The sequence below is a fragment of the Zootoca vivipara genome, chromosome 9 (genome assembly GCF_963506605.1).
Source record: "Zootoca vivipara chromosome 9, rZooViv1.1, whole genome shotgun sequence".
NCBI lineage: Eukaryota > Metazoa > Chordata > Lepidosauria > Squamata > Lacertidae > Zootoca > Zootoca vivipara.
Window position 1 is genome coordinate 61,336,134 of NC_083284.1, and position 26,823 is coordinate 61,362,956.

A 26,823-nucleotide genomic window follows, 5' to 3' on the forward strand; every position below is an offset into this window, starting at 1 on the left:
AGGTGGTGGCTGCCTTCGGGCAAGTTCCTGGAATGCATGCATGCAAATGTGTACACAGGAATGCTGACACACAACCTTTGGAGGGGTGCTGGCTCTTGAGCAAAAACAGGTTGGACACCCATTCACCAACAATTAAAATGTTCATTGTTGTTGTTTAGTCGTTTAGTAGTGTCTGACTCTTCGTGACCCCATGGACCAGAGCACGCCAGGCACTCCTGTCTTCCACTGCCTCCCGCAGTTTGGTCAAACTCATGTTGGTAGCTTCGAGAACACTGTCCAACCATCTCATCCTCTGTTGTCCCCTTCTCCTAGTGCCCTCAATCTTTCCCAACATTACTAAAATGTTAGTAATGACCATCATAATGTAGTTACGTCTATCGGAATCATTGTACCATCCATTTCTGGCAGTATTAAAAAGCTGAAATAATGGTCGCATTCCTTACCCGTATTTATCTCTTGCTTTCCACCAATGAATGTCATTTTTTTCAAGGATGGTATATTCTTGACCTCTCTCCAATCTCAAGTCATGAGGTTCCATGGGCTGAAAGTCATACATGGCTACTACTATTTCTTCCTCTTCCTCCTCTTCTTCCTGGGGAACAGGGGGTGGGGGCCTTCTCTGAAAATGAAACAAGGTATTAGAACTATTATCACTTAAGATTCTAATCATTATATTTAATTAAGGTTTTTGTGATAGGTCGGGGGGGGGGAGGGCTAAATGCCTGGATTTAATAAATGTCAGACTTTAATTGGAACTGGTATGTTAAAACAGGATGTCAGACCCTTCTGTCTTAAGATAGATCAGTGTGTGATCTGTGTGAGACCAACTTCAAAGCCCTTGGAATTAGCATAAGTAAAAACTAATTAAGTCAGGCAGACATCTTAAAGGGAGACACCTCTTAATCCTAGAAAATTAACATGAGTTAAGTGTTAATTAAGTCACAACCAATTTCCTTGGGAGAAAACCTCGTGGGGGGAGAGAGCCATTAAGACAACAGACGGTTAGCACAACTGTGTTACAAAAGACCTGGGCTTAGGTTAGCAAGTTTAGAACAGGTAGGATGTGCCCTTTCTTTTTTGCAGGGTGGGGAGGGGGTGGGGGGAGGCAAGCTGCAGGGTGTGGGTGTTTGGTTGTTAAGAATTAGCTTGGGAGTTTTGACAGAAGAGACAGAAACCTGTTTGCACAGATCTAGCATAAGCATATGCCTGTGAATACAGTACTGGCATCTGTATGGAAATACAGCATACTGGAATATTTAAGCATAGCATATGGTACAGCGCATGACAGTCGGGGTATAAATTATATGTTGCCTCAGCAGATACACGTTTCCAAACATGTGTTTGCTGAGTCCATTAGGAGTTGGAGCTTTTACTCAGACCCCCATTGGACTTGGATTACCTATATTTCAGGTTGTACAACAACCTGAAATATATAGTTCCAGCTATAATAGTACAGAACTGAACGTAAGTTAAAAGCATAAGACAACTCCTGCTGAATCAGACCAAAGACCCATAAAATCTTACAGTGAACAGTCAGGTGCCAATAGGCAGCTCAAGCAGTACCTGAGCACAACAACACTTTTTTACTTGTGATCCACAGCAACTCAGAGATAAACCACCTCTGATACCACTGGTGATATCAGACTAGCAACCATTAACTCTTATCAGCTGTAGCTGCTTAGTGCTCTGAATTCTCTCCTTACCTTACTTTTATCGGGCATTGATGGAGGCAAAGTCTTCATACCTAAAACAAACCATAGATATCAGAGTCTGAATTTAGAGGTATCTGTTAAAGGCTTACGTATATAACATCAAGATTTTTTAAAGATCAGAATGGTTGCACTTCCCCTAATCTTATCATGTTGCTGATTGATTAACCATTAGAAATGGTTATGGATTAACCAACACAGATGGAAGTGAGCCACAGAATTTTACGCACTCTTCGCCCCCGCTTCTGATGTGCAAATTTTCCACACTGGGTCTAACCCATTAAGTTAATTTAGCACCAACATCAACCATTGTTGTGGTTCAAAGCAGAATCTGAAAATGTGTATGGTGACACTGTATGGTGTGGTGTGCTGACCATGCTGTCAGAAGAATCATAGAATCATATGAGTTGGAAGGGACCCCAAGGTCCCTGGGATGGTATATAAAATCAATAATAATAATAATAATAATAATAATAATAATAATAATAATATCACCACCACAGGCAGAAGCATTTAAACAGGAATAGGAACCCCTATGGACGTGGCCGCAATCACCCTGGTTATAGTATGAGTCTAAGTCAGGCATCCCCAAACTGCGGCCCTCCAGATGTTTTGGCCTACAACTCCCATGATCCCTAGCTAACAGGACCAGTAGTCGGGGAAGATGGGAATTGTAGTCCAAAACATCTGGGGGGGGGCGAAGTTTGGGGATGCCTGGTCTATGTAGGTCCATAAATAGTACGCAACAGGAATGATCTTAAGGTTGATTGGGATCTGCTGACATATCTCTGGGTGATTTGCACAAGACTGGCAAGACTGACTGTCAATTATTAAAGACAAGGGTTGCCAAAGCTGCATCCTTATGCATGGCCACAAAGTCTACGAACCTTGCTGCTCACAACTGCTTTCATCAGAGGCACCGTGTACGACGCCATAGACCTGGCGCGAGTTGCATGCGTGTGACATTATGCATACTACATGCATTGTGCACACATCACCGAGAGGAGGCTGAGCGCGGAGCCCAGTGAAGCACCGTTTCAGTGGCCGGCGGCTCCTCCCCTCTTGTGTTCAGGAGAAGCCAGCCACTGAAGCCATTCTGCTCTTGGCTCTGCGCTCTGCCTCCTCCGTCCCCTCAACAGATATGGATGGGAAGAAGAAGAAGAAGAGGAGGAGTTTGGATTTGATATCCCGCTTTATCACTACCCTAAGGAGTCTCAAAGCGGCTAACAATCTCCTTTTCCCTTCCTCCCCCACAACAAACACTCTGTGAGGTGAGTGAGGCTGAGAGACTTCAGAGAAGTGTGACTAGCCCAAGGTCACCCAGCAGCTGCATGTGGAGGAGCAGGGAATCGAACCCAGTTCACCAGATTATGAGTCCACCGCTCTTAACCACTACACCACACGCTATGGGGCGAATACCCTCAGCCCCATAGAGTTGGCGCCCTTGGCTTTCATTATAAGCTGGCAAGGATCATTACCATATACCTGCCTCCAAAAGTACGTCGAGGGACATGCTTCCCATTTCCTCTTTCATTTTTTGAAAGTTCAAATTGGAACCAGAGCAGCTGAACATAAAGAGACACAATTGAGAGGAGAAGAAGGGGAACAATCTGGGAGGCTGCGGGGAGGGAAACCGAACAGATGGGATAAATAAAAAAAATTAAAAAGTCATCCAGTAGCACCTTAGAGACCAACTAAGTTTGTTCTGGGTATAAGCTTTCGTGTGCATGCACACTTCTTCAGATACACACAGATGGAGTTAGATTCCAACACAGCAGCAACTAAAAAGCTTCCCCACTACCACATTAAATTGCTGAAGAAGAACGCTTGGCTTGGTGAGCTTGGTTCTGATACGGATCAAAAAGTCTTGGGCTGAAAATGTGCTCAGAGATTTTGACTCTTAATCCTTAGTGTATGTCTGCCTACCTGAGCCACTAGTTTGCAACCTAGCTCCAGTTGGTGTACTTTAGGGTTCCGGGATATGAGGGTGCCTGAAGTCTGGGCACCCTGGTACAATGAATACAAGCACTTACCAATTTCAAAGAGGTTGTATTTTTCACATCCAGGTGCTAATTTTTCTGTTTGTCTGCAGCACTGATAGATTCCATCTGTCCAGAATTTAGGGTGGTACTTAACCATTATATTATTGTTGTTCTTTATTTCTACAAAAAAAATAAAATGCCAACATTTCAGGCCAAAATGCCAATGTTTTGTTAGTAATTTAATCTTCTAGCTTCGGCACTGTTCATATTTTAGCCTAAGGGAACCATCCTTATTATTATTTTTTATAAAAAATTTTTATTCCATTTTCCAATTTATCCAATTAAAATAATAAAAAGAAAACAATCTTTTATACAAAACATCTTATTTTTTCATCTTACATCTTGCTCTGCCGAGCTACGACTTCCCCCCCTCCCTTCATGCGGGTTTCTTGTTGACTCCATTTTTGCAGTTCCTTTTTGACTTTTTTAATCAGTTCGTAGGATTTATTTCAATCCTGCAAGTGTTTTTAAAGATTACAGTTTCTCTCCATATAATCCACATATTTACTCCAGTCTTTTTGAAACCTCGTCTCCCCTTGGTCGCGGATCTTGCAAGTCAACCTAGCGAGTTCAGCATAATCCATCATTTTTGTCTGCCACTCCTCAATTGTTGGTAATTCCTGTAATTTCCATTTTTGGGCTAACAAAGTCCTAGCCGCGGTTGTCGCATACATAAACAATACTTGATCTTCTTTTCTAATCTCTCCTCCTATTATTCCTAACAAAAATGCTTCCGGTTTTTTTGGAAAAGTGTATCTAAACATCTTTTTCAATTCATTATACAACATCTCCCAAAATCTTTTTACCTTATCGCATGTCCACCACATATGATACAATTCACCATCTCCCTCTTTACATTTCCAGCAAGCTTTGTCACTCATTCTATACATTTTAGCTAATTTAACTGGTGTTAAATACCATCTATACATCATCTTATACACATTTTCTTTCAAGGCAGTACATGCTGTAAATCTTAAAGTTTGATTCCATAATTTCAACCACGCGTCATATTCAATATTATGCCCAAAATCCTTTGCCCACTTTATCATCACTTCTTTTGTCAACTCATCTTTTGTGTACCACTCTAACAGCAAATTATACATTTTTGACAGAAGCTTTGTTTTGCCTTCTAGCACTTCTATTTGAAATTTGGACCTTTTGTCCTCAAATCCTATTTTCCTATCTTCCCTAAGAACATCATTTATTTGATGGTATTGTATCCATCCTGTTAAAACTCCTTTAATTTCTTCATAGGGTTTAAGTCTCCATCCTTTTTCAGTCCTTGTCAAGATTTCCTCGTACGTGGCCCACCTCCCCTCCATATTTACTTTCTTAACTGTTAATACCTCAACTGGTGAGACCCACCATGGTTTTTTAGTCTCTAACAGCATTTTATTTCTTTCCCATACCTCGTACAGAGATCTTCTTATCACATGATTTGTGAACCCAGTATGAGACTTCTTTTTGTCGTAACATAAATATGCATGCCATCCAAATCTATTATTAAAGCCTTCCAAATCTAGCAGGTCCGTATTCTTTAGAGTTATCCACTCTTTTATCCAACACATACAAGACGCTTCATAATAAAGTCTCAAGTCTGGTAGGGAGAATCCGCCTCTTTCTTTTCTGTCTACCAAAATTTTATGTTTTATTCTAGGCTTTTTCCCCTGCCAGACGAATCTTGACAAAATCTTCTGCCATTCTTGGAATTGTCTTGTACCCTTCACAACAGGTATAGTTTGAAATAAGAATAACATTTTAGGTAAAATGTTCATCTTTATTGCTGCTATTCTTCCTAAGAATGACATATTCATATTAGTCCATCTTTCCAGGTCTTTCTTTATTTCTCTCCATACTGGTTCATAATTGTCACTATATAGATTAATATTCTTTGCTGTCATCCATATTCCGAGGTATTTTACTTTTTTGCCACGTCGAAACCATATTTTAGCTGTAACTCCTGCTTTTCCTCTTTCGTCATATTCATTACCATAACCTTTGTTTTCTGTCTATTTAATTTAAATCCTGCCAGTTGGCCAAATTTCTCAATTTCTTCTATAGCTTCTGCAACACTTTCCTTAGGGTTTTCTAATGTTAAGACTAAATCGTCCGCGAAGGCTTTCACTTTAAATTGTTTTGCACCTACTTTGATTCCTCTGATAGCGGAAAGGTCTCTTAATCTATTCAATAGCACTTCCAGGACCATGATGAATAATAAAGGAGATAAAGGACATCCCTGTCTAGTTCCTTTTGTGATGTCAAAATATTCTGTTAATGTATTATTAATTATCAATCTTGCTTTTTGTTCTGAATATATTTCCTCGATCCCGTTCAAAAAAGAATCTTTCCCAACCATCGATTCCAAATTCCTCTTCATAAACTGCCAAGATATATTATCAAATGCTTTCTCTGCATCCACAAACATTAATACTGCTTGCTTGTCGATCTTGGTTTCCAGGTACTCTATTACATCTATTATATGTCTAACATTGTCTTTTAACTGTCTACCAGGAAGAAAACCAGCTTGATCCTTATGTATCATTTCATTCAAAACTTATTTCAGTCTCTTAGACATTATATCTGCAAAAAGCTTATAATCATTATTCAATAATAAAATTGGTCTGTAATTTCTGACTTCTAAGCCATCCGCTCCTGGCTTTGGAATCAATGTTATATACGCTTCCTTCCATGTATTTGGGATCTTTCCTCCTGCAAGAATATCATTCATCACTTCTTCTAAAATCGGTGCCAACTGTCCCTTTAAAACTTTATAATATTTCGCTGATAATCCATCTGGTCCTGGGGCTTTTCCTTGTTTCATTCTCATTATTGCATGTTGTACTTCTTGTGCTGTTATCCTGTTATTAAGTTTCTTTCTTTCCTCTTCGGGAATTTGTTTCAAACCATATTTTCTTAAATAATCACTGATCTTCTTCTCCTCTTCTTTCTTTTTACAATACAACTCTTTGTAAAATTTTTGAAAGGCTTTCTTAATTTCCTTTGGTTCCTCAGTCGCTCTTCCCTCCATATTTATCTTAGTTATTATGTTTTGATTTTGACGTTTCCTTAATTGCCAAGCCAACCGTTTTCCTGTTTTATTAGCTGATTCGAAATTTTTTTGTCTCATCTGCTTTATTTTCCACTCTATCTCCTGATTGATCAACATAGAGAATTGTGTCTGTAGCATCTTTATGTTATTTTTAATTTGTTGATTCTCTGGTTTATCTATCAGGTTTTTCTCATTTTCCATGAGACATTTCAAAATTTCTTCCTTCTTCTTTTCTTTCTTTCGTTTCAGAAAACTGTTTTGCTGTATTAGAAAGCCTCTCATCACTGCTTTGCTTGCATCCCATCCCATGTCAAGTCCAGTGTCTTTATGTAAATTCCAGTAAAAATAGTCTTTCAGGACATTCTTAGCTTTTGTCACAACCTCCTTATCTTCGAAAAGTTCTTCATTCATTCTCCACCTAAAGGAATTTTGGTCTTTGCTTTTCAATTCCATGAATATTGAGTTATGATGTGACAGTGTTCGTGGTATTATCTCTGTTTTGCTCACCCTGGGCACTAGTTCTTTGGAGATCCATATATGATCTATTCTTCCAGAACTTTGATTTGGTTCTGAGAAGAACGTAAACTGTTTAATCGTAGGATGCTTTAACCTCCAAATGTCCACTAGGCCCAGGTTTTCTACCAATTCAAAGAAAGATCTTGGTAATTTACCTTCATTCTTCCTTTTCTTTGTCCTATCCAATTCTGGCACTGTCACTCCATTAAAATCACCCATAAGCACTATCTTTTGATCCATGAACTCTGTCAACCTTTCCTCCAAATTCTTGTAAAATTCAGCTTTATTCTCATTCGGTGCATAGATTCCCACCACCAACATTTTTTCTCCTTGGGTCGATATTTGGACCGCTATCACTCTTCCTTCTTCATCTTTAAAGGTCAATTTCGGATCCAATTTGTCCTTTATATACAAAACCACTCCTCTCTTCTTATTTTCTGCCGAGTTTATAAATTCTTTACCCAACCTTTTATTTCTAAGAATATAACTATGTTTTTTCGCCACATGTGTTTCCTGGAGACAAATTATATCCAAATTTTTCTTCTTCAAAATATGATCAATTTTATTTCTTTTAGCTTTGTTGTTCAAGCCATTCACATTCCAGGAATGTATCTTCAATGCCATTTTACTTCCTAATATCAGGAAGAGAGAATTTTATCTAGTCTTGGTCGGGTTTCTTACTTAAATCCTTATCTTCTTCTTCTTCTTCTTCACTCTCTGACTCTTTGTCCTCTTCTTCTTCTTTCCTCTGATCTTCTTCCTCTGATTTTTCTTCATCTTCTTCTTTTTTCTTTCCTCTTCTTCTTTGTGGTCTTGGTTCTTCTTCCTCCTCCGCTGTCGCTTCGGCTAGAACAGCCAGATCTGGTTCCAACTCTCCCAAAAAAATTTCATACTTTCTCAAAAATTTCCCGATATCATGCATGCTTGTCAACACATGTCTTTTCTCTTTGTAGAAAAACATCATTCCCTCAGGGTATTCCCATCTATGTTGGATTCCATTTTTCTTAAGCAGGGCCACCATTGCTTTATAATTGTCGCGTTTTTTCAAAAATCTTCCTGGAATTTCTTTAAACACGATTATAGGCTTGCCACCGATGATTAGCTTATTGGTGAAACTCAGACTTAAAATCTCATTTTTCATCTCCATTGTATTAAAGATCACCACGCAATCACCAGGTGCTTTCCTTGCTTTGGCCTTTGCTGATTTTACCTTAATTCTAAATGCATTTACAATTGTCTGACTCACTTCTTCATCCGTCTTTCCCATCCATTTTGCCAATTCAGCAATTATCCTTGATTTAATGTCTTCTCCCGATTCTTCAGGAATACCCCTCAGTTTCAAATTCAGCTGTCTTTGCTTCATTTCAATTAATGCTAAGTTGTCAAGCATTTGTTCATGTGCCCGGTCCATTTTCTTCATTTTATCTTTCACTTTGTCTGTTTCTTTTTTGACCTCTTTTACATCTTTTTGAGTCTTCTTAATTGATTCTTCCATTGTTTTGGATCTCACCGACAAATCTTTTATCTGAATCGAGAGCTCTCCCACAGCCCCTTCGATCTTCTTATCAATCTCTCCCAATTTCTTGTCCATTCGTTGTTCACTATGTTTAAATTCATCTTTAATTTTTTGCCACAAAGCTTCTAAGTCCTTGACTTCTTCTTGTTTTGAGCCTCTTCTATCTTTCGGTGTGCTTGCCGCCTTCTTTTCTTCTTTGCCAGCCATTCTCATACAAAAAAAAACCAAAAAAGAGGGGAAGTTCCCCTCTTCACCACTAGGGGGACCAGTACTGATAAATTCCTGCAGTATAACTGCAGTACCCAATCGGCCCCCAGATGGCGCTGTGCTTGGTCCCAGAACCTAAATACAACTATTATTCCTTCTGCCACTGGGTGGAACACTCTCTAATCTCAAGCCCTTTCAGTACTTTTCCACTCCTGATAGACAGGGGAGCAGCAATTTACAGTTACATTAATTCAATCCCTTTTTAGCAGATTCCCTCTTCAGCCCTCAGACGGCCAAGTCCACCTTTAATTTTTAAAACCTGAAACAAAGAAGCCAAGTCCCGCAATTCTTCAGCCACTTATAGGCTTAATCCACATATGAAATCCGGTGAAACCCCAAGCAAACCAAATACTTCAGCCACTTGTAGGCTTAATCCAAATAGGGAAGAATAAAGACCCCAGATCTGCAGTTCCAAAACGATAAACCCCCTCTTCAGCCTCTTGCTGGCTTAATCCAAAATCGACCCCCCCTTCAAACCTCAAAGTTAGTGGGAAACTTTTTTAGCTTTGATCACAGTTATATAAAAAGTCAGCCTTCGCCTTCCCCCTCCTTCAGTGCTGCAGCGATATTGTTAACACTCTCAGGCAGCTCAAAGCCCCTCAGATTTCAGGGCTAGAGCGCAGAAAATATAAAGTATCCAGATCGCTTGCAGTTCCACCACCAAGATAGAGACAAAGTATCAATATAAAAACTATAGGCAAATCTTTTCTACCTTCAGAACTTGCCTTGTTACGATGTAATCAAGGACTTCTGCAAAACTCACTCCGCAGGCAGTCAGTTTCACTTTCCGTCGCTCAGCTCCTCCGATCTCTTTTCTGCGCCATTTTCCCCCGCTGCTGGGACGGACTCCCTTTTTGCGCCCCACAGCTTCACAAATCCGAATATTAGCCTCAAAACAAATCAAATTGCCACCTTCTTCTTTCACTCGGATTATTTATAATTTAAGGAAACTTGCTGCTTACCATCGGAAGCCAGAGACTGCACTTAACGGAGTCAGTGGTGTCTCCCCCTTCGCGCCCGCAGCTCAATCCTCCACCCGGCTCCTAAGCAATAAAAACCGGGTGCAGGAGAGCACGCAGGGCACTGCTGGGTGCCACGACCCTCAGGGTAACCCCCCCTGAGGCTTTTGAGGTCCGCGGAGCCTTCGCGTGACCTCTATAGGCTCCGTTAAGTTCGGGATTCCCCGAGGGGCTATCCCGCGCTTCCTAAGATGTCCGCAGCTCGCCGGAAGTCCTTAAGGGAACCATCCTTATTGACACATCGCCACTCTTCAGAGATTAAGTACACCCGAACATGAAAAACTCCACCGAAATATAAAACATCTACGCAAACAGGCATTATTCAGACATTATTAAAAGTCAAATGACCTGCCATCTCATTAATGACCAAATCATCTATGGTAAAATGAAGTTTTGGGCTTTGCTCCGAGTACTTCCTTATTTTGGGATACATTTGTGTGGGATAAAGTTCTATTTATTTTTTGGCTTTGCTGCTCTAATAATCGAAAACATAGTAGATAAAGTGGGTATTCTGCACAGTCAAAGACTTTAAATTATGCCTCAACCTCTAGTTGAAATTTATATTGAGTTTACATCAATTTTACTATCACGGCTTCTCCCAATGAATTCTGGGAATTGCAATTTAGTGAAGTGCTGAGAGTCCTCCCATTAGATTCCTACTTCCTTACAGGCCCACAATTCTTAGGATGGAATTAGATGTTACTCAGCACCATAGCACTGGGAGTCCTATTTTGGCCCCATAACATACGCACGGGGCAAGGACTGGTAGGGCAACTTCAAGAGAAAAAAATCAATGGGTAGAGGTGCTCAATCCCTTGTCCACTGATTCTCTCCTGCAAATACCCCTCAGCTTAAAAAAGAATTCGCTCAAGATCATAAGACCGTAAGACGGCTGCAGCGAAAATGTTTGCCCTTGAAGAAGGCTTTTGCTGATAGACGCAAGAAGGGTTAAGCAGCTTATTTTCTCCTGCATGTACCATGCTCCAACATTAGCATTAACCAAAAGGGAAGTGTTTAAGGAAGATGCATTTGATGGTATCTAGATCTATTATTATGGTTCCCAAGAAGAGGGAAATAAGCGTTGAAGATGTTGAAATATTATTTCTTATGAAGACATAACTTGTACAAGTAGTTATGATCCCCTTCTCACTGTTTTACCCTGCATAGTTTTCAACTGACTTCTTCTCCCTCCCACCAAGAAATATATCACTAGAAATATGCAAAATGCTATTTTCTGTTTTTAAATAATGCTGGCTGGGGGTGCATCAGTATGTGCATGTGAGAAAGGTCTTTGTTAGCCTTTTAGATCAGGTTCTTTCCTTCTCTCCACTCGTATGCAAATGTTATAAACAGCTGCAGTTACCTTCTTTCAAGTTCCTTACCCACTGATCTCTACTGTATGCAGTGGGAGCAAAAATATAAAGCGTGCTGTTCTCATACACAACCTGGAAAGGACGAAGAAGAGAAAAGTTATTATAAGAGTGGCAATATTGGCTGTGCTATATTGACTACTGTACAGCTCATATCTCCTCAATAAGTGCAAAATTTGTGCTTGGGATCCATAACAGTCTGGACCAGTAAACTAATGCTCAATTCTGTCAAGATGAAGGTACTGTTTCTGATTGTCTCGCTCATCTGCCCAGGCAGGTGGTGTTCATCCAAGTTGGTGGCCATCACTACATCTTCTGGGAGACAATTCCATAGTTAAACAAAGTGTTGTGTGAACCTTTTGTCTGTCCTGAATCTTCCAATATTCAGCTTCAATGAGTGACCCAAACTTCTCTCAACCGTCTCCTTGCTCACTTTCCCCCTTTGAACTAAAAAACAGAAAATGTTGCGTTTCTCCTCATAGGGGAGTTGTCCCATCTCCTTGATCATTTGGTTTTCCTTGTCTGAGCCTTTTCCAGCTCTGCATATCCTTACTGAGGCAAGGTGTACACAGTATTCAAATTTGTGGTCGCATCATAGATATGTATGATGCTATTGTGACACTGGTATATTTATTTTCAATCTCTTTAGGGTTCCCCACTCCGAATATTGTTTTAGGCATCACTGACACATAGACAAGACAGAGGTACAAGTAAACTTAAGATAAACTCAGTGTTTGCAAATGCCCAAACATCTTTATGAAGAAACCCTAAGGGGTGGGTGGAAGTTCCCTAAAGCAGCCCTTAATAACTCAGTTACACATAACGTTCTGGCAGTGACTGGCAGGATGCTGATGAGTGTGCAGCAGGGAAAGGGGGGACTGGAGTCTGACTTGGGAGAGCAGGGCAATTATTTGTGGGGACTTGTACCAGCCAGGAAGCAAGAAGCTTCAGAGCTGGAGGGTGGCGCACAGGATGGGTCAGAGAAAGGGATAGATCAGGCAAGTGAAGGACCAGGTGAAGGCCCCACCGTCTCCTGCACCACTGTCTCGCAGAACCGGGGGGGGGGGGCATTGAAAAGGGATGTAAAGGTAAACGTAAAGGACCCCTGGATGGCTAAATCCACTCAAAGGCGACGATAGGGTTGTGGCGCTCATCTCGCTTTAGGCCAAGGGAGCCGGGCATTTGTCCGCAGACGGCTTTCCGGGTCATGTGGCCAGCATGACTAAACCACTTCTGGTGCAACGGGACACCATGACAGAAACCAGAGCGCACAGAAATGCTGTTTACCTTCCCGCTGCAGCAGTACATATTTATCTACTTGCACTGGCATGCTTTCGAACTGCTAGGTTGGCAGCAGCTGGGACAGAGCAATGGGAGCTCACTCTGTTCCAGGGATTCGAACTGCCGACCTTCTGATCAGCAAGCCCAAGAGGCTCAGTGGTTTAGACCACAGCGCCACCCGCTCCCCCAAGAAGCGATGGTAGCAGAGGAAGTGCCCACGCAGGTGCAGTCTCCAACTGCATGCATGTAGCGCATTAGAATAAGGGGGAGGGGGAGTGGTCCCGTGTTGCTGCAACTGCTCCGTAGAGCATGTGCCTAGATGTTAGATTGGTGAGCACAGATATCCAGAACTGTAGAAGCAACTATGTTATATTGCCAATAAATAGTTAACTGCCATGTGCATTCCTTTGACTGGGATGCACCCTTGACATGTTGACTGATTGAGATGACAAACTGACTAGTGGGTGGGAAGGGAATAGAAAAGAGTGGCTGGAAAAAGAACAGAAAAGATATAAGAAGCCTGAGAGAACAAAGATGTCCTGAAGGCCACCAACCTGAACAGCTTCAAGGGGATTAGACAATTGTAACATATGAGCTACAGAATTTCCAAATAAAACAATGTTGTAGCATGGTAACACGAAATATATATACATACCGTATGTACTCGAATCTAATGCTCACCTTTTTCAGGCAAATTACATTGCAAGAATTAAGGTGTGCATTAGATTCAATTGCACATTTACATTTGCCAGCAAATCCTCTTTTTTTGGTTTCAAGTTTCTGAAAATTGAGGTGTGCAATAGATTTGATGGTGCATGAGACTCGAGTAAATACGGTATATTATTTGAAGTGGTCTAGCTGGAATTATGTAAAAGAACTACACTATACCTAGAGGTTTGGCTGGATATTTTAATATTTAGATGTTTGTTGAAATGTATGGACTGTATTGCAGCTTTCCTTAACCAGGTGTTCTCCAGATGTTCTGAACTACAATTACCACCAGTCCCAGCTACCATGACCCATAGTCTGGGATGATAGGAGCTGTAGTCCAAACATCTGGACTAGACTGAATAACATTGTTTTGTAGTTATTTATGGAATTGACTCCGTTTTCAACCCTAGAAACTTACCTGAAATGGGTATTTATTTTGACAGGGAATAACTAAAGCATCATTCTTCACGATTTCCACACACTTGATTTTGGAAATGTCCACTGATCCTTTTCGGTACTTTTTCTGCAACATGTCAAACAAATGTGTAATGAGGTCACATTTTTTAAATGCATGAGGTTACAGTACAAATTTCAGAGATATTGCAAAATTCAATTTTACGGACTATGCCAGAAGAGGGCACAGCACAATTCTTGTTCAAGTGAAACTTAACAACACATTGCTCAACGGCTTTGACATTCCTGAAGGTGGAGCACAAATGCATCATAATTACTGATAGCTGTCAACGACTGCAGAAGACAGAAGACACAGTAAAAAAAACCCTCATAGGGTTTAATTTCTTACTCAGATTATTGAAGTCATTTCTTTGTGCAATTTTCATTACTAGGAGTGTTCTTGCAAGTGACTCCCATAAATGAATTTATGATTCATTCTTCAGAGACTGACACAACTATGTCAAGAAGATTTCTGCATACCAATGTCTGATCCACAACTAGCCATGTGTCTTAAACCTTCATAAGTCAATATTTTAAGCAACAATATTATTTGCTGTCTAATCATATTAACTAAAATAAAAAAATTCATTCAGTAGCACCTTAAAGACCAACAAAGTTTTTATTTTATTTAATTTCATTTTTTTATTTTTTATTTTGGGTCTTTAAGGTGCTACTGAAGGATTTTTTTTATTTTGCTTCGACTCAGACCAACACGGCTACCTACCTGTAACTAGAACCATATTAACTAAGTTTAAGTCAAGGTTGTTGCTATTGTGCAAGCGGGAATCAATCGCATGCCATAAAATTAAGGTTGCATAATTCAAGTGGGCATGGCAAATTTGCCCAACAAATATTTTTCCAAAAAAAGTGTAATTTTTTGCAGTAAGGAAAGTGAGGGGAAAATATAGCCCCAAGTGTGGAATATCAATGGTTTGGTTCAGTGTCATATAACTTCCTCGCAAGTTTTTTAGTTTGTATGGTTTGACTGTTTTTGTTTCTTTTTGAAAAATTCAGTTTAAAAAACTATTAATAAAAAACTAGACTGAATCTTCAGTAAATAGCGGACATAATATAACTATGAAACAAATTTTTGTACAAGTACAGGCTGACTGTTCTTTATGCAGGTCTTCTGGAAGTGGTCCAGTTATGAAGATGGAAAGCATCCCTACGTAAAGCATACATACGTAAATTTATATGCTCATAAGGGACCAAAACCAGAGAAAAGGGAAAATAAAAGCTGTTGGTGCACATGTTAACACCCAATTCACAACAAAGAATGGAGCAGCACACAAAATCTTTCCACACAATAGTTGGTGGCAATAAATACGCACTTCTTTTCCATTTACTATGTACACCTTACATGGCTTTAATGTGTTGCTCCTGGATATTTCATTTCACCCTTTTAAAAATCCAATGCACATCTAGCAAGAATTTTAAAGAGATAAACGGCTATAAATAAAATCTTCCTGCAAGCAATGCTCTGAAATCTTACCAACCATTTAAACTCTGTTGTACAACTCCTACTGTATGTGGGAATAGCTGTTTATCTGCCGGCTGGTGAGGAGTGATGGTTGCAGCCTGGCGCAGCTGTGCTTGGGGGCGATATTCTGGTTTCAGCATGGGCAGAGAAGGGCATAACCTCCTCCTCTCCCAGTTGTGCTGGCTGCTGCGGTTCCTCCGTGGTTGCGGCCAATTGCAGGCAAGCTTTGGGGCGCGATTTAGACAGTGGACCAGAGGGGAAACTTCTTCCCTCTGGTTGACTCCCTGGCTATAACAGCCAGCCACACCCAGCCCTTGGCCTCAGTCAATGACACATTGCATTACTTTGCAGTACAATTCCTGTGTGGGAATGTACACCCAGCAGACATTCGCTGGAAGTGACAAAACTTTCTCCCTGCAGAAAGGCTGTTCTCTTCCCACTCTGCTACACTACAGTACTGTCGTTGAAAAGTCGCTTTGAAAATATTGGTAAACTGCATTTGTCGCATGCTCAATCAAGAAAATCCAACAAAAACCGTTTAGGAGCAATGCCTGCTGAGAAGCAAAAAGTGTGAACTCAGTGTTCTCGCTTCACTGCTCAGAATCAGGAAGTATGTCAGGATGCATGAATCTAGATAAGCTAAAAATATGCATGCGAAACAGCCTACAGTTCTTAAAAATAAATGAATAACACAGCTCAAGTTGCGCACATATCAGCACCAGCAAACTTTATGGAAAACGTCAAGAAACAACTCTGCATGTTAGTATTATTTTAGATTGTTTTACTACAGGTCCCCCCCCCAACAAATAGTTTGGGGTCCAGTCAATCTCACTCCAATGAAAATAACATACTTTCTTCCCTTACATGAGCACATATATGGCTATGCAGACCCATCTTTCAACACAAAGGACCTGTGGCCCTTTTGAGATATCGCTGGGCTCCAACAGCCATTAGCCCCAACCAGGATGGCCAGCTATCAGGGAAGATGGGAACTGTAGCCTAGCAAATTCTGGAGGGCTATAGATTTCCCCATCTCTGCTTTAAAACACACACGTGGTGGTGCGGTGGGGTAGAGAAAGCTTGCTATTGTTAATGGATGCTTTTATATGGGACAGCAGTATCCTGGGCAAACTTTGTTTATGTTGATTTGTCTGCTGAGAAGCCAGTACAGTCTGCTGATGACTCTGAGGTGCGATCCAAGACACAGTCAAGAAGCACATCTTAGGACAGGCATCCCCAAACTTTGGCCCTCCAGGTGTTTTGGACTACAATTCCCATCTTCCCCGACCACTGGTCCTGTTAGCTAGGGATCATGGGAGTTATAGGCCAAAACATCTGGAGGGCCGCAGTTTGAGGATGCCTGTCCTAGGAGAAGGCTAACACACACCTGGACAGCTACATATTGAAGAGTGGTGGACAAAAAATATTTCAGGCAAGCTGATCTCACGAAGAATCAGCGATTTTATCCTGCTGATGAACTCCAAAGGAGTCCCAGGATATTTTACTGGGATAATTATGTATATTAATGAACAGAAACAGAGTACAGTATATGTGCTGCCACTCATGTCAAGCCACCCACAATGTTCTCAGGAAAGCAAACAAGTTTAAATCTTCACCATGTAGTATTTCCAATATGGCATCCGATCAGTAAGTTACATGCTATTATTTGAGACGGAGGAGGAATCTACCCTATTCAGATTCCAAAGCAGATTCACCTGATTCAATTCAGGTAAATTACCGTATCACCCACACAAGATCAATGGACCACTTCAGAATCAGCAAGCACACTGGCAGCAACTTTTCTTAGTTTTATTACAGATGCTGGATGACCATTCATTGTTAAACTGACAGCTTGTTAATAAAATTAAAAAATTCCTCCCAGTAGCACCTTACAGACCAACTAACAAACTTAGTTGGTCTCTAAGGTGCTGCTGGAAGGAATTTTTTTATTTTGTTTCAACTACGTCAGACCAAAACGGCTACCTACCTGTAGCTTGTTAATAATCACAGTGGGTTGGTTGATGCTTCCTTTGTGGGGGGTTACCAAATGAAGGTTTTTAATGACTGGCAATGCACCTTCAATGTGTGCATGCTGGGGTTGAAGGTGGAGAAAATCATTTTATTTTAATTTGAGTAGATATAGAAGGCTCAGTTCAGACAAGGCTCCCTGCTATCTGAAAGAGTTGCGAGCTCTCTGTTTACACGATCTACACCAGGCACCCCCAAACTGCAGCCCTCCAGATGTTTTGGCCTACAACTCCCATGATCCCTAGCTAACAGGACCAGTGGTCAGGGATGATGGGAATTGTAGTCCAGAACATCTGGAGGGCCGAAGTCTGGGGGTGCCTGATCTACACTCACCAATCCTTATTAGCACACAAGAGGAAGAGATTGAAAGAATATGTTTCTGGTTTTGAACTAACTACAGATTCTGTGCCACTGGATCTTGGAAAACTGTGGCTTATTTAAATAGCAGTTTATTTCAGTACTGGTTTGAGAACAACAAAGGATAAACCTTAGTTTCACTAGGAACTGTGGTGAGTTTAAAACCAGAAACTTCTAGTTTCTTTCTCTGGTGCATTAAAACAGAAGATTGGGGAGGAAAAGAGCATGAACTCAAGTTTCACCACAGTGGCCAGAAGGCAAGCGTGAAGGCAAGCCAAAGGAACACCAATTCAGGATGCCTATTTTAAAATGGCTTTTAGATCACTGGGAAGAAAAGTCCTATTAATTAGTTCCCTCTTCCCACCCTGTGGCAGAAATTAATGACATAATTAAGCACATACACCTTCTAGCACTAGAAATTATTCTTAGGCACTGATGGGCTAAGCAACAACTGCCTCTTGTATCCAGACCCTTTCTTATAAAAATGGTTCTGATCTTCTGTCAGGTGCCCCATTTGGTATGAATATTGTGGATTGCAACACCTATATGTGCCTGGGTGCTGCTTCCTGGTTAAGTGACTCTAACATGTAGTGCTAGGGTGAGGCAAGCTAGCTTTGTTGTTTTCCATTCTACACAGTACAGTGGTACCTTGGTTCTCCAACTTAATCCATTCCGGGAGTCTGTTCAGCTCCCCAAACTGTTCAAAAACCAAGGCACAGCTTCCAATTGGCTGCAGGAGCTTCCCGCACTCAAGCGGAAGCCATGTCGTATGTTCGGCTTCCCAGAAACGTTTGCAAACCGTAACACTTACTTCCAGGTTTGTGGCATTCGGGAGCCGATTTGTTTGGCAACTAAGCCGTTCGAGAACCAAGGTACGACTGTACTTAAATTTTCAACTATCTTTTTACACTATTAGCCTGTTTCTTAATTGCCTTCTTATTGGTACTATGTTCCTATGATTATAATCTCCTTAAGAAATTGCTTCGTTTATCTTGGTGTGGCTTCTTGAAATAAATCTAGCTCCAAATCTGGTACTTGACTGGGACAATGCTACCAAGTAATTTGTGGGCTTGGAGCTCAGAAGGCAGAGAGCTTGTCTGTTTGGCTGTTGTTTTCATGAATCCCAAGGATGTCCAGAAACACGAGTTCCCCCTGGCTCAGGGGGGGGGGGGGCAACAGCTCTACCTTGCAGGGTTGTTTTGGCCTGGTAGTTTGGTACCCTGCTATAGACCGGGGGATTGGAACCCAGGATTTAGACCTCTGGTCCTGTTAGCTAGGGATGATGGGAGTTGTAGTCCCAAAACATCTGGAGGGCCGAGTTTGCCTATGCCTGCCCTAGACCTCACTGTCTGGGAACAGGAATGTCTAATTATATTATTAGTCTCTCAGCTTTACTGAAGCATTGCTGAACCTGGAGGAAAGTGGACAGATACAATGTACAGTACTGTTATTTCAAGGCTTTGCACTGTTTTGAAAATACTGGAAGATGACAGTGAGAACAGAGCAGCCACTTTTGCCAGCACTGGAGATACAAACCCATTATATACCTGCCTTAATTATGTTGCTGTGTTTACAATGGATTTGTGTCACCAGTACTGTACTATGAAAACATCAGCTTGGCTAAGCCATTGAATCCTACCTTTGACATTTACAGTATTTTTGCTAACTGCGGGCAGGGGCGGATCTAATATGAAAGTAATGAAGCTTAAGCTTTAGGGCCCCTAATCTTAGAGGGCCTCCAGAAGTGACCTTAGTCCACATTACTTAAAATTTTGGGCTCTAGTAGACTCAATTTCATCATTCTTTGATGCAACATGCATGTATATACTGTATAACATTTCCCTAATTTTCATCCCCCTCCATAACTCAAAAACTATAAGGCATAGGAATTTTTTTATTCACATCAGTGACTTTGAGATGTGAGATAATCCAGCACAGTAAATTTAATCAAAATCTGAGATCTAGTAGTTAATTGTAAAATAATAATAATGTGGTGATCTGTCATGGAACAACCCCACTGAAGAAGATAACGGTGGTTACCCAGACCTCGCTGCTCGTTGTGAAGGAGCCCCCATAACAGCTCAAGATTCAGGGCCCCCATAATGTGGGTCCCACCACTGACTGCTAGGCCAAAATTTACAAAAGCAGCTTTCTATTCATCTCTGGGAAGTCTGTGGTTTTGGTTACTAAGAAACATGGGAGCTCCTTGAAAAAGATCCACCATGATTTTGTTGCGTCTGAGCATTGTGCATTGAGTAACTAGAACCAGCCCACACACCCTAATGCAATGGAGACCTTTCAAAGCCTTCTGCCCCATCTGCTTTTGTTGTTGTTGTTTACCAAGGTAATTATCATAGAATCTTCACAGTTCTTTTCCTTGACCAAGCAGTTCCCTTTCTAGACCAAAGAGGACCATGAGAAAGATAAATGCACAGATTACTATTTGCAAAACAAAAGCAGGTTTGTGGCAGTAAAATATTGGGCAGCTAGCTCAACCTGCACTGAACATGCTGACATTTTTTAAGTGACTACGTGTACATACTCTGCATTCAGACATTAAGATAAAGCCAGATTTTCCGGCTGATTGTGGCTTAACAGGAATGAGCAACATGCAGCCACAGGCTGCCCTATTCCAGCTTCAATTCTCTCCTGGTGGAAACAGGCTAAACAAACCAGGAATCCTTGGCTTACCATGACATCTAAAGCAGAGATTGTGGTTCATTGCTCCCTAACAAGCCAAAATCAGAAAGTCAGGAACAAACCATGGCTGGCTTCGTGTTGGTCAGTGACCATGGCTTGTTAGGAAGTCACAAACCACAATCACTGGTTCAGATCAAGGTTTGTTTGTCCCACTTTCACCAGTGGAGTGTGATACGGGAGTGTCTGGGCAGCATGTACTAGCATGCTGCTTGTTCTTGGTACACCATGATAGGCCAGAAGGTTTGGCTTACTGTTGCCTGCAAATGCAGAACTGCATGAGATCCTGTTTCAAATCAGAGGCTCTACATCTGCTGTGCTGATTGCCGGGGAGTTGTTTCTACTGGAGAAGGGGGAAAGTGCTTGATTTCATGCTTGAATTGCTTTTAAAAACTACAAAGACTGCCATCTTGGATATCTTTGGATAGAAAAGAAGGATCCAAATATTTTGATTAAAACACATATGGATTTGAGACTACTGCACTGGGACAGCATCTGTCAAACACCAGCATTTCATTGAGCTACACTAAATCCTCTGAAAAGCAGGACCTATGAAATGCCTTAGCCAACAGAATCCTATACATGTCTCATCCTTACCGGTACATACAGGAAAGTAGGCATAGGGGCGAACCCTCAATACCTCAAATCAGCATTTCCTTTTCAAAATCAGCAAAATCATTTTCAAGCCTCTGGTTTAAATGGCTCTCACATTATAACAATACACAGAGTCCATCTGCACCAGCACAGCTCTGCTTAGTTGACATAAGAATTCTTTTTCTTCACAATTTAAAAATGGATTTGTTGTCTTAATTCTCCAGGAAACATATTTGCCTTGCTCCTCAGCCTCCCAAAACAGAACTACTGACATCTGGAAGATACCATACTCATCACATTTAACTTAAGATGCTCTCCCCACCCCATGAAAAATTAAATCCCTTATGAATTTTTTAGCTTTAGTTTCTTGGTCTTGGGTTGCATGCATCCAACCAGGCACTGCTCAGTACAAGCCCTTGTGAAGTTTCAGTACTAAGTAATCATTTTCCATTTTGAAACATATTCTGCATACAATAATGTAACTGCACAAACGAAGAATACTGTGTAGGTATGCCTGCTTTTTCTGTCGTACTTTATAGCCTCAGTAGTTCCCCAGGTTCTTCCTTAGTTTGTACTTGAAAATACTGCCAGTGCCAACCAATCAGGGATTACCAGTGCCAATGTCCACATACCACACACAACTGGAGAGGGATCAATGAGCTCACAGTGTCAGGGGTGCCCACAGTATACCCCCTGCACTCACATGGTGACATCAAAATACTCCCAGTTCTCTAGCCCCACTTGTATAGCCATCAATAGGTTCTGGGGTACTTCGGTATTCACACTGAGGCTGTCTTGACTGGGCTGTCTTGGGGCTTCATGGCCTCCATAACAGCCATGGAGCTGTCTCAAGTGGTCATTGGGACAATGGGGAAAAGCATCCCCTCAACTTATTCCATGCCTCATGTGAAGGGCAGCAGTCCTGGATATTAGGTGGAGGGGTTCATATTACCCCATTGTCATGGTCAGACAGTTATCTGGTGAAGTTCAGGCTTGCGATTCCAGTCCCCCTGCCTTTGCAAGGGTGGCAGAACCCATAAAGGTGATCTGTCCCAGAAATATATGGGATCCAATGCATTTCCGAATGCTGTGGAATAATAATAAGCTTCCAATAAGCTTTCAAAGAGCACAGCTAAGCACAGGTAATTTCACTTCTTGACAAGAAGAAGAAGAAGAAGAAGAAGAAGAAGAAGAAGAAGAAGAAGAAGAAGAAGAAGAAGAAGAAGAAGAAGAGTAGTAGTTTGGATTTGATATCCCGCTTTATCACTACCCAAAGGAGACTCAAAGCGGCTAACAGTCTCCTTTCCCTTCCTCCCCCACAACAAACACTCTGTGAGGTGAGTGGGGCTGAGAGAATGTTCTCGTGTGGTCTCTTTGGTCTGGCCTTGGGATTGGTTTGGAAGCTGCAACTGTGCTGGCCCACTGTTATCTACTGGGCCATTTTCAAGGATTTTTTGCTGGCCTATGAAGTCATAAACCTGGGACCAGGGTACCAACTAGGGTATTAAGATCCTCACACGAGGCCTTGCTAGTGGGGCCACATTTTACAACATGTTGCTTTGCGATGACACCGAAACAGTTGTTCTCTGTGGAATGCTCGCTCTTTGCAATGTTCTGCTGCCTGCTATACAGGAGGGATCCATGGTTAAAACACATTTTTTGCAACTAGCTTATTGGCCCATTTTAAACACTGTATATCCCTGGTGTTGTTTATTGCTTGCTGTTGATTTTATGTATATTATTTAATTTTATATGTTTTTTTAACATTTGAGTGTTAGAATTTTATTCTGTAAACTGCTTCAGGTTCCTTGAGTGGGAAGTGGTCTATGAACGATTTTAATGAATAAAAGCAACCTCGCTATTGCCAGGCCCCAGGCAGCCATACTGGAAGTGTTATGAATCCCCTTACACATCACAACCACTGTTTTTGGAGCATAGCACAAGAGGGGGAGAAAGGAGAAAGGCACCCAGCAGCTACACGGGCAGGATTCACATGCCTATAAAGAGCATACAAAACCTCCTGGGACAAGGGTTCAAGCAGGGAGGGGAAGAAGGGGGAACAACCCATTTGCCACTCTTCTTTCCATAGCAACACAGACCGCGCATCCCACAATTTAAACGTTAATAAGGGTTTGTAAGGCTCTGTGGGTTTTGAGCCAGGACATGCTTTTCTCCAGTGCCCTACCACGTCTGCTGAAGGAGTTGCTGGCTGTACTGTACTACCCAGTGATGCGTTTAAAGTCCCACAGTCTAAGAGTGCTGTTAAAGTTGGCTATAAAAACCTTAACCTTCTGTGCCCTGATGGAAGGCAGAAGTGAATAAGCCCAGACCAGAGAGCCCATGCCATCAGTTCCTAAACGGACCACCAGTCCTCCTATAATTTGTAACATTTGCTTCTTTGTTTTTATTATTTAAACTACCTTGGCTGCTTACTGCTCTTTCTTCATACTCTGCTTCTTGGGCCTTAGACTACACTGCTTTCCTTTACCCTCGTCTAGCTTGCTTCTTCCTGACTTTAGGATTCCAACCACGTTACCCATTTGGGATGTTGACTCCCAACGAACCCTGGCAGGATTTACAGTAAGTGTGTCACCGACTGACCTGTACCACTTCACTTTGGCGCAGTTCTGTAATGCAGTCATTTGAGATAAGTTCTACGTCACATACAAAGTGATTTCACAACGCATAAATGTTACAGCCCCCCCTTTTAATGATTTTAAGAAAATGATATTATATCATTTATATTCAACTCCAGCTAGTTCTTTCCCCCCATAAGACAATGCAGTGAATCAACATGCCACTTCCCTATTTTCCCCCTGCCCGCTACAATTTCAATGCTCATTCCTTTGTTCAGGGCAGCCGCTTTTGCAACAAGCAAACCATTTTCCAGCTTTGTTAGTGCACTCTATCTCATCTCACACTGACAGAGGCATACCTCAGCTCCCTTGTGCCTTGGCAAGGAGCTGATCGGCACCTCCAAAACCAGGAGAGACTATGGACCAGAAACTTTAAACATTTGCTTTTTGTCGCCTTTTGTGCCAATGATTTCCTCCATGGTCATTGGGTCTGGTCTGCTCCTCCCCCCCTTCTCCTCCATCAGTCCATCTGCCTGCCTTCCTGCTTTCCTCTCTCCACTCACTGATTTCCTTCTGCCTCCTCCCTTCCTTTTTCCTCCTCCTGCAACTCTCCCTGCTCTCTCCATCTTTCCTCCCTCACTGGACTGCTACTCCGCTGCGCAGCCTCCCTGGGTGCTCCACTTCTACCAAATGGAGAGGGGGCCCTGGAGAGCTGCTGTGACAGCCCACACCAACGACTGGATTCCTCCACAAACATGCCCAGAGGAACCTCTGTACCTTGCCTGGCCACCCAGAGCCATGGAGTAGCAGCCCAGGGAGTGGGCAGAAGTGTGGGCAGTAGGAGTTCTAGCCACTCCAAGCCAGAGTGTAGAGGTGGGGTTTTTTGTGTGCCCCTGCTGGGCCTGCATCCTTGGCAAGCGGCAACCTGACTAACCCCTAGGTATGCCGCTGCACACAGAAGGTAAACTACTAATACTGTATAAAGGTTATGATCCTTTCATCCCGTACCAACTGCATGAACTCAGTATGAAAAGTAGCAAAGTTCAGCATCATAAATATTAAATACACAAGTTGGCAAAAATGCGCAATTTAAACCCAGTTTCCTACCTCTGCACGACCTTCATAATACGCTAACATGGATTTTGTAAGCACAAAAAGCCTCTCTTTGTAATTTAAAGGAGATGTCCTTTTCTTTTGTTGTGATCTTTTAATCAGAATCTCTTCCAGGATAGTGTTCATATTCATTTCAGCCACTTGATCAATCCTTCCCCAGCCATTGAAGATGCAATCCTGTTAAAAATAAATTAAAAGCAAAGAAATATGTTGGTGTCGTATTTTTGTGTAACATAGTCTGCCTTATATTTACTGCCATGCATCTATCAGTTCACTATGCAAAATGCAGTGAAATTCCTCTTCTGACGCAGTAACTCAGAAATCTAGAAAAGTTAAATGTGGGAATGTACACATGAAATACTCTGTGGGAATGTACAAATGGAGTTCTCTGTACAAGGCACAGGTTTATTGGGGGGTAATCCATCAAGTGATTTACCACAGGACCACAGGACCACTGGCGCCAGTCTGTCTGTTTACACATCTTCCTTGTTGGCATGAGTGATGTATGTGTTAATGGTTAATGTATTTTACGAGGGGAGAATTTCTGAATAAAGGAGCTGGGGCTAGGAGTAAGCACAGCACTTCGCTCAGAGCTCTCTCAGCACTTGTCTGTGTACTTTTTGCATCTGTCTCGCACCTTTGCCGGCTGGCTCTTCCGACAGTTAAACATTAGGCAGAAAGGTCAACGTTTACCTTCGCAGAGGTCTGCAATGGCATGTTACCTCTAACTGGAAGCCTATACTCAGTGGGTATGAAGAACAGTACATTTCAGCTGCTTTAGTGTTGAAGATGAGGTTAATATTGTAGAGAATAAAACATAAGAGTGAAATATGCAAAAATCTGTCCTTATGGGGTTCTCCATCGGTTGGAGAATATAACAGAGGCCAACAGGAGAATTTTGAGAAGCAAAGCCTTTTATTTTTGCTGTTGCAACAGGGTCCTTCCCCTCACGCAGGAGAACAAGGAAGGAACCCAGAACAAAAGAGAATCTCCACTTTTATCAGTTTTCCCATCACCAAGAAACACCCCCAAAATACATGATTCCTACATCACAGCTACGTAATCAATACCTCACAAAAAGGGAGGGTTCAAGGTAGAAATCTGAGCACCTTTGACACCTCTCCTGGTCCTCCTCTTACCCCTCCCAGGTGTGAATTCCTAAACACAAAGAGAAATTAACAGTTTCCTAAAAGTTGATCACTATCTTTTGTTCAGAGGAGTCTTCCATTCTGAATGAGATGGCTAGTAGTCTGGCACCATTTATGGGGAAATGTCTAGTTGGCAGAGCCTCCGGCTTACAGGATTATGGCTCCCAAGTTGATAAGTCATGTGGAAATGTGTGTGTGATTCTGGTCAGAGAGAGTCAAAATGGTGTCAGTTAGGCCTGTCTTCCTGTGCTGCTTCAGACATGTGCCTGTACATTCATGTACATGTGTCACAGTGGCCGGAGTGGACTACTTCAGAGTAACGACGCTACGCAGCTCTGCATTTTATTCTTTTATTGGTGCTGCGTATTTACAGTGCTCAAGTCATTGCTATTTACACGGAGCGATGTTGTCAGTCGGTTTCAGAACCTCCTAATGGCTTTTGGCGCGTCTTTCTCCAACACAAAAGCTTTGGCAGACCCATCCTCTTGCCCCTCCTCTTCCTGCGTAATTCTGGAGTTGGGGGGATGGGTCTTCCCCCCTTGCTTGCCCCTTCCTGTCCCACCTGGGACCTTGGCTCCTCTACCTTGCCTGAGCCTCGGACACGACTTCCTGCTTCCCCACTGGAATCGGAACTCTCTCTGCTTTCCCCTTTGCTCGGGGACGGGCTTGAACTCAGGAGGGGAGGGACTTCGCGATATCCCCTGTCCCTCACATCCACCCCCCTCCCAAGCTCTCCTTCACCCCTCCCCAGGCCCCCCCCAGGTGTCGGTGACGACTGGAAGCCTAAAAACTCGGTGCTCTCCGAGCCCGTTGGTGTGAACACCTCCCCCCAGTCCTGCGAGCCCCCCCCCTTCCGCCTGGGAGGACGGGAATCCCAAAAAGTCCGTGGCGTCAGAG

General features: G+C 42.1%; 1 protein-coding gene across 4 annotated transcripts in view; it reads right to left on the bottom strand.

Moving 5' to 3' along the window:
- TEC (tec protein tyrosine kinase) overlaps window positions 1-26,823 on the bottom strand; it is a 77,904-nt gene that overhangs the window by 20,488 nt on the left and 30,593 nt on the right. For all 4 annotated transcript variants that reach the window (XM_060278885.1, XM_060278886.1, XM_060278884.1 and 1 more), the window contains exons 2-7: window positions 24,773-24,955; window positions 13,899-14,003; window positions 11,482-11,563; window positions 3,743-3,871; window positions 1,704-1,744; window positions 444-619 (exon numbers count right to left, since the gene is read on the bottom strand). In XM_060278885.1, the coding sequence (XP_060134868.1) occupies window positions 444-619; window positions 1,704-1,744; window positions 3,743-3,871; window positions 11,482-11,563; window positions 13,899-14,003; window positions 24,773-24,910 (671 nt within the window). In that variant the 5' untranslated portion in view covers window positions 24,911-24,955. The remainder of the gene's footprint in view (window positions 1-443; window positions 620-1,703; window positions 1,745-3,742; window positions 3,872-11,481; window positions 11,564-13,898; window positions 14,004-24,772; window positions 24,956-26,823) is intronic.